At 53.4% G+C, this 14,185-nt stretch overlaps 5 protein-coding genes across 5 annotated transcripts; 3 read left to right on the top strand and 2 right to left on the bottom strand.

Moving 5' to 3' along the window:
• Positions 1-885: 885 nt before the first annotated feature.
• DNM1 (Dynamin-related GTPase protein) lies at positions 886-4,128 on the bottom strand (the record flags this gene model as incomplete). The annotated part of the gene is made up of 4 exons (XM_062874550.1): positions 3,372-4,128; positions 2,923-3,309; positions 1,267-2,865; positions 886-1,200 (listed from the first exon to the last, which is right to left on the bottom strand). The coding sequence occupies exons 1-4, from the start codon at positions 3,468-3,470 to the stop codon at positions 886-888; spliced, it is 2,400 nt and encodes a 799-aa protein (XP_062737690.1). The 5' UTR covers positions 3,471-4,128.
• Positions 4,121-4,886, top strand: COX19 (Cytochrome c oxidase assembly protein cox19; the record flags this gene model as incomplete). The annotated part of the gene is made up of 4 exons (XM_062874549.1): positions 4,121-4,424; positions 4,484-4,518; positions 4,589-4,751; positions 4,778-4,886. The coding sequence occupies exons 1-4, from the start codon at positions 4,375-4,377 to the stop codon at positions 4,884-4,886; spliced, it is 357 nt and encodes a 118-aa protein (XP_062737689.1). The 5' UTR covers positions 4,121-4,374.
• Positions 4,887-5,190: 304 nt separating this feature from the next.
• QC761_112650 (uncharacterized protein) lies at positions 5,191-7,814 on the top strand (the record flags this gene model as incomplete). Its single annotated transcript, XM_062874548.1, has 6 exons — positions 5,191-5,478; positions 5,533-5,676; positions 5,731-5,821; positions 5,888-6,143; positions 6,220-6,255; positions 6,310-7,814. The coding sequence occupies 6 exons, from the start codon at positions 5,191-5,193 to the stop codon at positions 7,544-7,546; spliced, it is 2,052 nt and encodes a 683-aa protein (XP_062737688.1). The 3' UTR covers positions 7,547-7,814.
• QC761_112640 (uncharacterized protein) lies at positions 7,703-11,151 on the bottom strand. Its single transcript, XM_062874547.1, has 7 exons — positions 9,524-11,151; positions 9,310-9,464; positions 9,157-9,241; positions 8,603-9,102; positions 8,243-8,525; positions 8,077-8,177; positions 7,703-8,005 (listed from the first exon to the last, which is right to left on the bottom strand). Exons 1-7 carry the CDS (start codon positions 9,682-9,684, stop codon positions 7,839-7,841), a joined length of 1,452 nt encoding a protein of 483 aa, XP_062737687.1. The 5' UTR covers positions 9,685-11,151; the 3' UTR covers positions 7,703-7,838.
• On the top strand, positions 10,450-14,184 carry QC761_112630 (uncharacterized protein). The gene is made up of 2 exons (XM_062874546.1): positions 10,450-11,217; positions 11,276-14,184. The coding sequence occupies exons 1-2, from the start codon at positions 11,130-11,132 to the stop codon at positions 13,840-13,842; spliced, it is 2,655 nt and encodes an 884-aa protein (XP_062737686.1). The 5' UTR covers positions 10,450-11,129; the 3' UTR covers positions 13,843-14,184.
• Position 14,185: the final 1 nt, after the last annotated feature.

The raw sequence follows: 14,185 nt of genomic DNA, 5'->3' as shown, positions 1-14,185 counted from the left end.
TTGAGGAAGATGGCGTCGTTGCCTGTATAAGACGGACGGCTCCTATGCAGAGGATAGGAGCCCACCACGGGCAACCAGAAAAACTCGGCTACCAGTGCAGTTGATCTGTTGGAGAGCCCAGCATCTTGAGCGTCGCTAGACGGACGGAGCTGGCTGTGATTAATAGGCAGGCAGGAAAGAGCCAGAAATGTCCCAAGTCAAACCGCGTAACGAGGGCACCAGGTGCGGAAAGATGGAGCGTGTCTGGTGGGAGAGAAAAGAACCGACGGACGGGCGGACGGGAGTCAGCAGAGCCGAGGGCTGGTGAGCGTTGGTCAGAGACGTGGTGATGGTGTTGCGGTGAGTGAGTGAGTGAGTGCAATGGATGAGATGGTTGACAGCCTTGCCAAAGCCGAAAATGTTTAAGTATGGATTGAATTGGATGGAAGGGATGGATGGAAGCTGCCGAATGGGAGTGGGTCTGGAACGCGTCGGGTCCAAAGTTCCAACAAAAGGACTGGGTGCGTGCACCCATGTATTAGATAAGCTTTTTCGTCCCGCATGCACGTAACATGTGAGAGAGGCTGCCATGTTTAAACACCGTTGAGAAGTAGTAGTTTTGATCGGCCCCTATGTACACATGATGGCGGAGAGGCAATAGCTAAAATGGCCTAGTTCACCCCCTTCCATCTCAACTCTACACAAAACCATGACTAATTTTCGCTTGACCACCCGAACCGAGTTAGTTGCCTTGTGTACTGGTTTTTCGTGGGGGGAAAAAGAACTCGTCTAGAAGAATTCATGCAAAATCGAAAGACCCAAACCCGTTCATTTCCATCGTATAGACATCCATCCACTTGCCCAACTAGCCACCCTTTTCCCCCTTGACCCCCGAATATACTGGGGCTATACGACTTCGCCGATGATCTTGGCCGCCTCGCGGTAGGTCTGGAGCAGCTTCTCGCACTTCTCACGCTCCTTCTTGACCGCATCATCCTCGTACAGGAGCTCTTCGAACATCGACTCCTTGTACAGCTCGCTCACCAGTCGGTTCTGAACCACGTCCTTGCAGTGGTTAACGAGCAAGTGCATGATGGCTTTGGGCACCTGGTCCGCAATGCTCTCACGAACAATGTTAAAGTAGGAGCTGATTAGCGCCCGAATAAGCTCCGCTTCCATAGCTTCGCGGTCCGTCATGGCTGGATCGCTGCTACCATCGGCCTGCAATGATTGAGTCAGGGCACAGGTACAGGATAGCTTATGGGGCAACAGGTTTAGACAACTTACAGTTTCGGTGGTCTTGGACGTAAAGTCGAGATTATCGTCACTTCTGAGCGGCATCATGGGAGATCGCATCGGCTTCTCTTCTTGCCGCCTCATGCTCTGGCTAAAGGTAGGCTCCGACATTTGGTTGATATGGCGGCCCATTTGTGAGTGAGGAGGTGGTGCTCCCGGCACAATGGCGCCATCCTTACCAAAGAAGTAGTTAAGGAACGAATCTTTCGCGTTGCCTAACCCTTGTCCGTTCAACCGGGCAGGAGAGTCCGAGCGACCTCCGTTAAGCGCAGCAGCAAGACCGCCTGATGCAGATTCGCGTACCGCAGGTGAAAGGCTACGGACGTTCTTGGCAGCCGCCTTTCGTATCGCAACGGATTCTTTTTCTGGCGTCCCCTTGTCCTCCTCCTCCTCAGCGGGAGTGTCCGCGCCGTTGGCGCCGAGCTCCTTTAGCCGCCTTCGTTCTCTTCTCTCCCGCTCTTCTTGAATCAGGCGCTTTCTCTCCCGCTCTTGCTTGTTGCTAACAACGTGACTCATGGCCGCGGCGGCGCCAAGGAAGTTGGGGTGGTTCGTGTTGATGTACGCTCGCTGAATGGAAATCAGAGATTCTACATATGTCGATGCCGGGCCGAGCCTCTCCCGGAGAAGGTCAGACACAACCTCAATCAGTTTAGCTTGAAGCCTGGGGAAGCGGGAAAGCTCGTTGGATCCACATGTGTGGCAGATCTTGATGAGCTCCTCGTAAACGAGCTCAACACATCGTTGACTTGGGGATTCGAGAAGCTTGATCTGCGGCTTCACAAGCAGGTCAAAGGCCATTTCAGGGACAAACAGGCTGGGCCGAGGGCCGGTAGAGTTGCGGATCGCCGTCCGAATGTCGTGCGCAGAAAGATTCGACGTGGGGTCGATCGATTCCAGTGAGCTTCCAAACACCGAGTTAAATATGTAATAGATACGGGCGCCACCACAGAGCTCCTTGGTTGAAATTTCGGTAGAAGTACCATCAATGGAGGATATGAACGATGTCGCAAAGCGTGTCATCTGGGTCAAGATGAGCGAGCCTCGATGCTCTTTGCCGCTGAAATGCATGTCTCCATAACTGGCGAGCTCCTGTTGAGTCTGTCCCATAAGAGTGTTGAGGCGAGCCTTGATGTCGGGAAGCCTGTCGCGGATGTGTGCCATGAGGGTCGTGTTAAGAGTTTTGGCCAGAAATTGGGTGCCGCAGCGGGTCGCAATGTTCCGATATGCGGGATGGTGCCTGAAAAATTCCATCTCTGACTTCAATGCCTCCTCCATGGGCTTGTTACCTTGGATGTCTTGCTGCGACCGATTGACGACTCCGATCCAGCCCAGCTTCAGAGGATACACGCGGCCGGAAAGAATATCAAGCGCATTTGTGCCGTGGTCCATCAAATCGACCTTGGTAAGAACGCCAATCGTTCTCCTCCCGAGGGCGTCGACGTGCCTTGCGAGCTTTAGAGCCTCCGAGTTGACAATGTCAACGTTTGCCGGGGACACGGCCAAAATAATGCTGTTTGGCTTGGCAATGTACTCTGAGATGAGGTTTCGAGTCTGCTTCTCAATGTCGGTAGGTTGATCGCCGATGGGAACCTAGAGTGTAGCAGTTAGGACACGCGACAGAGCAAGGTCATGAGCACGGTTACCGACCTTTGTCAGTCCTGGCAAGTCAACGAGCGTGAGGTTCAGGACGTGAGGAGAGTAGATTTTCAGGTTGATGGGCTGGCGGTTGATGCCCTTGTTGCTTCCTGCAACCCTCGCCGTCTCATTTTCAATTTCCCGCTTCACATCCCCAAAGTCGGTGAACCTCCGGTTGGGAATATGGTGGAACTCTGCCCATTCATTCCGGAGAGCTTGGTTAGGATTCCGGTAGCTAGCAGCAAGGGGGTCCTCGGCCTCATCCTCGCTGGGGACGTTGATCAGCTGCAGAATCAGGGGCCTGCGAGTCACAATGCCACTGCCTCTGGGAAGGAAGTCTCGCCCAACGATGTTTTCGAGCACAGAGGATTTTCCCGCAGATTGTGAGCCGACGACAACCTACGGCGAGGAGAATACAGTTAGCATTGTCCACCTCTAGAAAGGCCTGGACCAGGACATACAATCTGGGGCAGATCGAGAGAGTCATTTCCAATGGTGTTGAAGACCAGATCCTGCAACTTGTTCACAGTCGCCAACAGGTCGTCGCCGAGAGCGGCCATGATAGCGATTTTCTGTGCAGGGCCACAAGAAACTTGAAGCGGTGATCTAGGAGAGATGGCTAGGTCGGTTGGGCGGGCCACTGAAGGACCGGGAGCTGCGCTACTGGTAGCAGGGCGAGCGAGAAAAGCGAGCGAGGATCCAGTCGAGGTGGTGTGTGGTGGTGGTGTGTGTGGTGGGTTGAGCAGGTGGGACGCAATGCTCGCACTGCTGGCTGAAGGGCAAATCGTCAGTCGTCGATGAGGGGAAAGAAAGGGAGCAGCGGACGCCTGGTCGCGGCTCGTGGGAGAAAAAAGACTGACAAGGAGAGAGGAAGGGGGGTTTGTTTCGCCTGGCCGTTAGCAGCTCGAGAGAGACGAGGGATGCCCTCTGTTCATGCCCAAGGTGCGGGTGGATGCCAAAAATCTACTCCGTAGCTGCGGATTAAATTGGGGCGATTCGGGACTTGGCCGTTCAAGTGGGTAGCCACAAAAAAGTTGGAGGTTGAAGTGCTTGTGCGAAGTGGTGCACATTACCGATACGGACAAGCGCGTCGTCACAGGCTGACCCACCGAGGACAAGGTGCGCTAGCCTTGGCGAAGAACAGTGAGGAAAACAAGACTTTGGGCTTTTCCGGCCGCCGGCCGGTAATGCCTGAGGCTACACTTGCTACCTCACCTGATACCTCGAGTGTGAGTGTGGCTGGGTTCTTAGGTGTGGCTGCCAGTACCTAACTTTAGGTAATCCCGCAGTCGGGCCGGCACCCAGTTGAGTTACCAGGTTCGATCAGCCGGCAACAGACACTTCATGAACTATAGGTAGTGTAAATGACCAACCATCTCAACCAGAATAACCATTCGATAGCAGGCTTTTCTGTACGCAGCTGCCTCGAACAACCTCTCAGACACTTGCCTTTCACCAGTCACTATGAGTACCTTCGGAAGTCCTGGGGCTCTCCCAAATACCAAGCCCACCCCGTGAGTGGCACTGTTTTGTAATTTTACAATCGATACTGACATTACGCCCCTGTCACAAGACCACAGAGAGGGAGTTTTCCCCTTGATCATGACGGTATGTCTAGTCCAACTTCATGACCGATCGATGATTTGCCATATGTCTTACTCATGGCTCGTACTTGTAGGAGAGTGCAAAGATGTCATGATGAGTTACCTAAGCTGTATCAAGAAGGTCAAAGGCATCAACCAGGACGAATGCCGGCAACTGGCCAAGTCATATCTTGGGTGTCGGATGGACCAGTTCGTCACTCCTCAACCGCCAAAGATGCGATGGCAGTACTTGTGTTGGTAAGCTGACGGTTCTGGACTTGTAGTAATTTGATGGCAAAAGACGACTTCAAAAACCTGGGGTTTAAGGAGGACAAAACTCCCAGCCAGGCTGGGGCCAACACCAACGGTGTCAAGGGCGAGCTTCAGTGGTGATTTTGTTATGACATGTACATGACCCCACCATGCCATGCGGCCGTTTTCGACAGGGGCTAGTTTGCGGGGTCTGGGGACGTCCACATGGTTGCTCTGGGCTGTAAGTCGGCTTACGCATCTTGTTCGTCGATGCTCGACTGGTACCGGTCCCTCTTTTCGACACTCAAATACCTCGGCTTGATCGTGGGATATGATCGGCCAACAGGCGCTGGCGCTCACATTCAATATTACCTGTCCGGGAGTTTGTCTCCCATATACACCATCACCACTCTGAAATACTTAAAACCCCTTTATCCCCCAAAAAATGCGTGTTGTTCAGCCTATCCGATATGGGCCCCGATTCGTCGTGCCGCGGCAGCAAGCCCTGCGCCGAAACTTTGGAACAACAGTGAGACTGCAGAGCTATGCCGACACTCTTCCCAATCTCCGTATAGGAGCACACACCCGTGTCATGTTCCAAGGCTTCACGGGCAAGCAGGCAACAGCAAATGCCAAAGACTCGATCGCTTGGGGGACCAACATTGTTGGAGGCGTGAGGCCCGGCCGGACCGGAGAACATCTCGGGCTTCCGGTGCTCCCCACGGTTCAGTCAGTCTGTGTGCTCTGCCTGTGCTCTCACCCAAGTCCCTGCTAACCTAGCTGATAGGCCATGAAAGAACTCAAACCAGATGCAACAGCGATCTATGTAGCAGCTCATCAGGCCCCAGGTGCTATCGAGGAGGCCATTGAAGCCGAGGTTCCTTTGATCGTGGCAGTAGCAGAGCATATTCCTCTGCACGACATGCTTCGAGTAAGCAAGCCGCCACTGCTGAAAATCCCAAAACGAATATTCTGACATTCAAAGATTCATTCTATCTTAAAGACTCAATCCAAGTCTCGCCTGGTCGGTCCAAACTCCCCAGGGATCATCTCCGCCGTGGGAAAGTGTCGAATCGGTGTGCATATGGTCCATATCAACATCCGCACTTACTGTACTGAGAACTAACGTCACATTGTCCCAGGATTCCAGCCCTTGCCTTGCTTCTCGCCAGGAAAAATTGGAATCATTGCTAAATCAGGTACGCTGAGCTATGAAACTGTGGCGTCAACCACGAGAGCTGGTCTTGGGCAGAGCCTTTGTATAGGCGTGGGCGGTGACATTGTTCCCGGTACAGACCTGAGGGAGGCTTTGACTGTCTTAGAAAATGACAGTGATACGGAGGCTATTGCACTAATCGGGGAAATCGGCGGTTTGGGTGAGCTGGGTGCTGCCGAATGGTATTATTCCGACTTGTTTTTCCAATCCTTCATTTCTATTCGGTGTTCGTGTGCTGACACTGACCTCGCTGGATAGGATCCGAGACTATCATTCTCGCACACAAACTCCAAAGTAGGTTTATTATGGCTGTTACACAGATTGTGTCAGCTAACAGCTCAACCATAGGCCAATAGTCGGGCTTATCGCTGGGATTCACGAGCTACGCGGTCGTATCATGGGTCATGCCGGAGCTTTCACTATCGCTGGGGAACCTGATGCGAAGGAGAAGATAGAAGCGCTGGTGTCTGCCGGTGTGACAATGGTGACACACCCAGGTCAGTTTGGTGAAGCTTTCAAGGCAAGATTGGGAGGGTCTACACACGGGGTGAACTCACCAGCTGGTCGCGGCAAATTGGGAAACCAGCGTAGACAGATTCACACGGCTGTCTGTAGACCTCAAATGAGGACTCGGTTTCTGGCAAAACCGTGCACACAGCAACGGCGCCACCTGACATTGTCCGAGGACGACTGTATGGATCTGCTGCGCGAAGCAGGCCTTAACTGCGGCCATTACTCGGGGCTAGGCAATAGGCGCTTCTTAGCCATCGGGGTCGATCGTTCGACCAGATCACCGTGTATTCTTGCGGCTCCTACCGTGGATGACGATCAGATCGAGAAGATGGTAAAACGTTACCCCTTCGACTATCGCCACGGTCCAGACGAGCTTGCCATTGAGCGTGTTGCCAGTCACCTGCACATCAGTCTCAAGGAAAGTGCCCATGAATCTCTCCGCCGTCTTGTCCACAGACTATCAGACATATTTTACGAAAAGGAGGCATATCTGATGGAGACAGAGATTGTGGAACGTCTTGGTGAGATCAAGGTGGTTGGTGCTCGCTTCGGCTTTGACGATGCAGCCTATCGAAGCTGCGGACGGCAGACCGAGTTGCAGAAATTGAGAAACACAGCCGTGGAGGATGCCTCTGAGCTCGAGGCGGAAAGGAGTGGCATTATATACATCAAATTGGAGGGTAACGGGACCATCGGAACCTTGGTCAATGGCGCAGGGCTCGCCATGAACACGGTCGATGCCCTGGGGGGCCACGCAACTAATTTTCTCGATACTGGCGGGAAAGCAACTAGCGAGACAGTCAAGCACGGCTTCGAGGTTATCTTGAAAGATCCAAGGGTCCGGGTGATATTTGTCAATATTTTTGGCGGGCTGACTTTGGGGGACATGATCGCCAACGGCATCATAATGGCTTTCAAGGAGCTCTCGCCACGCATGCCCGTCGTGGTACGGATTCGAGGGACCAACGAGAAGGAGGGACAGAAACTCATCGAGGAAAGTGGCCTCCCGCTTTACGCGTTTGACGATTTCGAGGCGGCTAAGGCGAAGGCGATAGAGCTATCAAGTGCTTAGAAGGTGAAGATGAATATGAAGGGAAGAAAAGCCAGTTGTGTGGGACAACTTCTCATTTGTTGGGTGGTGTAATAGTTTTGTAGCTGGGGATACACATTGTGGACAAGATGATAGAGATTTTAAGTTAGATCGCCACATTCCAAGGCATCCAATAGGTTTGTCAGAAGACATTGACGACTTTTAACATCGACGGATCACCTCGGAAGGCCTATAAGTAGTATCGCAGGGCCCGTTGGTTGTATTCGCAGACCTCCCAACTATTATTCTGAAGTTATTTTGTACTTGTTGCTTGCTATACATGCCTGAAAACAAACATACTCATGATGTACGAACGTGGACGCCCCTTTTCAGATGCTTTTGCCCCCGACTGGACAGCATTGGGCACCTCGACCGCCAGCGGATCATCCATTGTTCCCAAAATCTCCATTTGTTGAAGTTTCCAACTCCTCAGAAGCCAGACTATGAAAGAACGCGTGCATTTAGAATGTATTGTGACAATGCAGACAGGTTTGAAGAAAAAAGGAACGTACTGGACACGAAAGAGGCAATATACATGACCCCCGTGAAAATCTGGACATTCAGGTATCCATCAACGCCAGATGTTCTCAGCATCAGACCAATCACTTCGGCGCTGTTCAGCGATTTGCGTCAGTAACTGTGGGGCAGAAATGCATGGCCAAGTGGATGGAAGCTTACAAGGTGGCTGGAAGAACGAGAACAAGCCAATAAATTGAAAGAGCAGCAGGTAGTAGTGAAAGACCGACCACCTCAGCTCCAACGGGAGCCACACAAGGCCAGATGATGCCGGCAAACGCTCCGAACAGGGCGTATATGATCAACCCTGGGTACGACTTCCCGGCGAAGACCCACAAGAAGAAAGTAACTACGCCGGCGGTGAGCGTCCCGAGGCCAGCGACGTTGAGTCTCCCAACATGGTCACTGGCGAGTCCAATGAGAGGTCTTCCAATGCCTTGCGATACTGCCAGCCCCAAATGAATTAGCATCTTGTATGTATGCACAGTTGTTTGAGCAAGAGAAGAGAAGTGACCCACTTACAGTTGAAGATGGCGGCAGCCAGGGAACCCTGGCTGGCACTGAAGCCAACTTGTTGAGCATAGTCCGTGATGGAAAATACAACAATGACATAACTCATGAGAGAAAAGAAGCCCCAACCCAAGAATAGCCAATATTCAGGTAGTTTGAAGAGATCCAGATGGAAGGGCACATGCTTCGCCCCGACCGCCTTGTTGCGATCACGGAGGATCAAGCTGCACCCACCGTTGACCACAAACGCCACAATGGCGAGGATTCTGAAAGCCCATGGCAGCCCCAGGTTGGTTATCATGGCATTGGTGGCCAAGGAGTATGTGAGGCCACCAAATCCAGAGCCAGATGTCGCCACAGCGTTAGCAAAGGAACGTCGCTTAACAAACCACTGGGGCACTACACCGACTGTTGCTGTAAAACAAAACCCCAAACCAATTCCAAAACACACTCCTTGGCTTAGGATTAGGTGATATATGTGAGCCGAGAAGGAGGCTCCCACAAATGAGATGCTTGATGAGAGTTAGCATGGTGGCATTGCTGGATATCAGAGTGATCCGACTCACGCTTCGAACACAACCCCTATCCGAAACGTAGGTATGGTTCCAAACCTCCCTATACACCATGTCACCAGTGGAGAGACGAGCAGCGCTGAAAAGAGTGACAGGTGTCAGTCAAAAGCACCCTGGGTAAGCGAGCTGCTGTGTGGATGGACTCACAGATCGAGATTGAGAGACCGCCAACAAAAGCAAAGGCAAGCGGTGAAGAGCCAGCGATATCTCCAGAGCGCAAGTAATAGGCAAGAAACACGGCATATGATGAGTTTAGGCCCCATGTATGAGCGTTGACCAAGGCGACTGAGAAGACAACCATCCTAGAGAATACGAAGTCAGATTGGCAGGGAGACTGATAGTAGAGTGCTAGCAAACTAACCAGCCATATCCACCTTCCTTGAATTCTTTCACTTCGGAAGAGTCACTTTCCCCTGTTATCTCTTCCTTTCCAGATCTCGTGGTTCTCTCAACATCGGCCAGCCCAGTCTCAGGGGCTGACGTGCCCGGCAACCTGCCTGGAACAGGCGAACTTGGTATCATTGTGAAGGCTTGGGGAAGGGTTTAAAAAGCGAGCGAGAAAAAACCAAGAGATTATGGGAGACGTATCCAGTTCATGGCAATTAATAATCGCTAGAAGTTGTGGGTAGTTCAAAGACAGTACCAGCAACAAAACTAAATCAATAAAAAGAAGACGAAACTAGGAGAGACCCCTCATGCCCGATCAACAACAGACCGGGTAAGATATCCGCAAGGTCTGTCACCGGCCTAGGATGGGAATAAGGATGACAAACTGCGGAAAAAAAAGACACCACCATACCGACTCGATACGTCTTAGTCCATAATATATGGGAGAATGCCTGGGACTTGGCCGAGGACGGGCACCCTGTTACCTGCTCTCCACCTGACAAAGGTCGATGGATTTGATCCTGGACGGTCCCAACCCGTCTCGGCAAAGCGGATCTCTTCAAATGACACCCACATCCAGGGCGGTCAGTCTGGACTCTGGCATGGCAAGAGATGCCAAGCCTGGTAGAGCTAACGTCAGAAGAGAAGCTTCATGTATGTACACTAGACTGGCGGTTCCGATGAGGTATTCAAGGTAGAGAGAGTCATCAGTGCGGATTGGGCAAAAGCTGGGCTCCAAGAAAAAAAGCTACTGAAGAATCCAGCTTCCAACACCTCAGTCGGGAATAAGTGGTGCGGGGGAGGCGGGAGAGCCCGGCTGTCGGTGCTTGCTTGCCAACATGCAGTAGCACCAGCATGTGCACTCTTGCATATCTGCAACCGTGGACTGCTGTTGGGCAATGACAGATGTGTCCACTGCAGGCCACGTCGGCCACTTCTGTCTGGCGCCCTGAAGCCATTCGCATCATATTTTCTTGACAGCAGGCAAGGCTAAAAAGGCTTCTAGAAAATCCCTGTTTCGCGTGGTTTTTGTTTCTAAACTTTCAGCCGCCAATCTCCAACCTTGAACCAGGTACGTACCGGCTGCACGCACTCTTGGTCGCGGCATCTTCCAGGTTCTAGCGCTTGCCGAAAGTGGATGGTCGCCTGGGGAACCCCCGTTGTTTGTCACATTGCGTGGTCCAATGGCAGGGCCGAAATCTCGGTGCATCTCTGTTGTTCACAGCTCCAGTCTGCAACTCCAGGTGCTTCGACCAGCCCTTTTCTCGCCCTTTTCCCCCCTCCCCGTTCTTGACTCACCTCCAATCCGCCGACATCCCTGGCTCACCGGCGCACCCGCCGCCCTGCCTAGCAACATCGTTGAAACACCGCCGCTGTATATGATAAACAACCAGCTATTATAGTCCGAGCATAAATTCACCTGACGTCTTGATGCCTGCCCTCTCCACCTGCTTTCCGAGACCATCTACACTACACTGGACACAGCACCGCAGCTACAGCTACTACGATCACAATAGTTTTATCCTTACCTCGACGACAACACCCCGAAACGAAGCCCTACAACCCCAGGAGGAGGACTGATGTTTGCACACAATAAGCCCAGGGAACGGGGCTCTCCCCGGAAAGTGACGCCGCCGTCACCTTCGTACATGTCGAACGAGCAATTCGGTATGTGCGCATGCAATCTGGCGACTGCCGCCGCAACTGATGCTGATGAAATGTGTAGCCGCGTACCTGGCAGACCTGCGCAACAACCGCATCAACCGGCCCGGCGGTGCTCGTCCTCTTCCCACCTCCCCCACAAAGCAACGAGATGTAGCCAGACTACCCCCTGGTCGGCCGTCCATGGGAGCCATGCCAGCTTTCGAAACATCATCACTTCGCCACCATCATCATAACGACAGCCAGCAGCAAGGGCCCCCCTCAGAAGTCAGCGGGATAGGGCCCTCCGCAAGTCTGCCGTCCATGTCCGCCAGTATATCATCAAGATTTTCAGCGGGAACCCGGGGGAGAGACTATTACCCGAACCGCCCGGTCCAGCCGTTGAAGCCGTCAGACGTCGTACCAAGTGCAACCTATATCGAACGGGGTCAGAGATGGATGGAAAAGGAGGAGGTGTTTTCGCTGCGGCAGGCTATGGAGGATATGACAGTCAAAGATGAGGAAGTAAAGGAAGATGGTGCGCCGGTTGCCGAGGATGAGGATGAAAAGCGGCTTTACAACGCTGCTCTCGACGAGGCTGCCGAGCTGGTATGGCAGCACCAGAATCCTGGCAAAGTGCCTCAGCCGGGCACCCCTTATCGATACAAATCCCACCTTCGCAAGGACAGCTATGCACATGCACGTACGGCGAGCGTGGGCATGTATGGCAATGATGTTGCTCCAACTGGACTGGCGAGAAATTCTACTTCTGCGTTAGTTTCCAGCAGCTCGAGCGAAGGTGAAGATGGGCCTGCGTCTATCAGAAGTCGTTCGTCTTTCACCTCGGCTCATCCGGTCGACAGTGGGCGAGGAAGTCTCGATTCGTTGCGGGGGGGTTCAGCTGAGGCTCGGAATGCAAAGACATACAACGGAGTCGCGGCTCCTGCAAGGCCTCGGCCAGCGGGGCGTCGTCGAAGCAGCCTCAAGAGAAATATCAGTGGCGAAGTCCAAAAGCCCTTTTCTGGTGATCAAATCTGGGAAGAACCCGACAGCCAGGAAGCTGAGCGTGCTGAAGATCCGTTCCCACAAGATGGGAAAGCTCAGGCCCTGCGGTCAAAGCCAAAGAACCCGTTAAACCGTGTGCAGTTTGCTTCCGAGGCACAATCGGTTGCGGTCACGTCTCCGCCGTCCCCCCAAAAGCGCATCAATAGATTTGAGATTCATCGCAACCCTCCAACCCAATCGAGGAATCCTGCTTATACCACAAACTCGCGCCCACAAGCTCCTGTGGTGCGTGAGGACGTGCCTCGAAAGCACGGTATCGAGGTTCGGAGCGACGAGATTCGGCAGGCCACCACTATGAAGCTCAAAGACCGTAGTCCAGCGCTACCCACGCCATCTGCCGTCAGTGACGTTCCGGGGCGACCAATCGTAAGCTTTGATAAGAATTGGAAGCCCCATGAGGAGGCTACTGACGATAAGTCAGACTCGACGAGGTCCGGACGAGGCATCGAAGCCCAGCATCCCGTGTGCCTCGTCCCCGGCCGGATCCTCTCCAAGCAGTCCAAAGAAGCCCAGCAGCAAGCGCCGCCGATTCCTTCTATTTCTGTTTCGGATGATTCTCCGACCCCATCGCCACCTACGCGCCGCTCGCCGTTCTGCCGCCCACAACCAGCGCCGCCCACTATTCAAGTAGATGGGCCTGCTGTTCCATCGATTTCGGTGTTGGACACCTCCTCGCCCGCTGCCCCGCCAGTTCCGTCCATCGTAATCGCGCCTGACGATGCTGATGACGGTCCGAGTATCCCCGTGATCGTGACCCCGGACGACAGCGCGAGTACGAATAATAGTGGCGGCTCGCGGCGGCCACTCCCTACTCCTCAACCAGGAGCGCCTCGTGTCAGGCAGGCTGCAGCCCGTCCTAGAGGACACTGGACTCCTGACCCTAGGCCCGTGGGCAGCAGGGCGACGGCTCGCTGCCACGAGTGCGGCCACTTCATCGAGGGCCGCTTCGTCTCACTGGCAGGTAACTCAGAGCGATTCCACCCGCAATGCTTCACCTGCTTTTCCTGCGGGACCTCCCTCGAGGCACTGGAGATTTCTCCCGAGCCATATCACTATCGTGCCCAGCGCCTCGAGCGCATCTCTCGCCGCGCTGCTGGCGAGATACTCCCCGAAAAGCCGGGCGAGACGGAAGCAGAGGACGGCGACGAACGCTTGCGCTTCTTCTGCCACCTCGACTGGCACGAACTGTTTGCACCAAGGTGCAAGCACTGCAAAACGCCCATCATGGGTGAACATGTTGTGGCGCTGGGCTCACACTGGCATTTTGGTCACTTTTTCTGCGCCGAGTGCGGTGATCCGTTTGAAAAGGGCATGACGCATATCGAAAAGGACGGCTATGCGTGGTGTGTCTCTTGCCAGACGAAGCGCACAGAGCGGAGGGCGCCCAAGTGCCGCGCCTGCAGGAAGGCTGTCATCGGACAATACATTCGGGCGTTGGGCGGCGAGTGGCATGACGAGTGCTTCCGCTGCGTTTCCTGCCACGGCGGGTTTGACGACGGCCAGATTTTCCCCCAGGAGGGGCGTGGAGCGCCGGGCGAGACGGTTGTTCTGTGTACCAGGTGCATGGAGGCTGAGCTCAAGGCTTGAGGATTGATTGCATCCATGGGTGTGATAGTTGCCCTTTTATGGTTACATGATGATCATGGCCGATGAATCGTGTTTTTGCTGTTTTGTTACATGGCGTACTTGAATACAGTGAGCGGGTCAAGCATCTATCTGTCTATTTTTGTGTTGAAATGGGGCTTGGGGTTTTAACGGAGGAAGGCATAATAAATCAAAGTCTGTATCTAGATCTGGCGTTATTGACTTTGCAAAATCGCTAACATGAATTCTTTCTCACTTTTCACATTCAGGAGGAGCAAGGCGATTGTTGTACTGCACAGGCAGAACTTCGCAGTCACAAAATCAGCAGCAGAAAGATCAGAATTAT

This window comes from Podospora bellae-mahoneyi (assembly GCF_035222275.1).
Source record: "Podospora bellae-mahoneyi strain CBS 112042 chromosome 1 map unlocalized CBS112042p_1, whole genome shotgun sequence".
Lineage (NCBI taxonomy): Eukaryota > Fungi > Ascomycota > Sordariomycetes > Sordariales > Podosporaceae > Podospora > Podospora bellae-mahoneyi.
This window is presented reverse-complemented; position numbering and strand designations above follow the sequence as displayed.

What these genes read in the sequence shown, in the direction of transcription:
- QC761_112640 (XM_062874547.1), bottom strand. Translation starts at nt 9,684, where the DNA reads ATGATACCAAGTTCGCCTGTTCCAGGCAGGTTGCCGGGCACGTCAGCC. An exon ending in AAGGAAGGTGGATATGGCTG is followed by an intron (nt 9,465 to 9,523) that starts GTTAGTTTGCTA and finishes CGTATTCTCTAG; the next exon opens with GATGGTTGTCTTCTCAGTCG. An exon ending in CTCGTTCTTCCAGCCACCTT is followed by an intron (nt 8,178 to 8,242) that starts GTAAGCTTCCAT and finishes ATCGCTGAACAG; the next exon opens with CGCCGAAGTGATTGGTCTGA.
- QC761_112630 (XM_062874546.1), top strand. Translation starts at nt 11,130, where the DNA reads ATGTTTGCACACAATAAGCCCAGGGAACGGGGCTCTCCCCGGAAAGTG. An exon ending in CATGTCGAACGAGCAATTCG is followed by an intron (nt 11,218 to 11,275) that starts GTATGTGCGCAT and finishes TGAAATGTGTAG; the next exon opens with CCGCGTACCTGGCAGACCTG.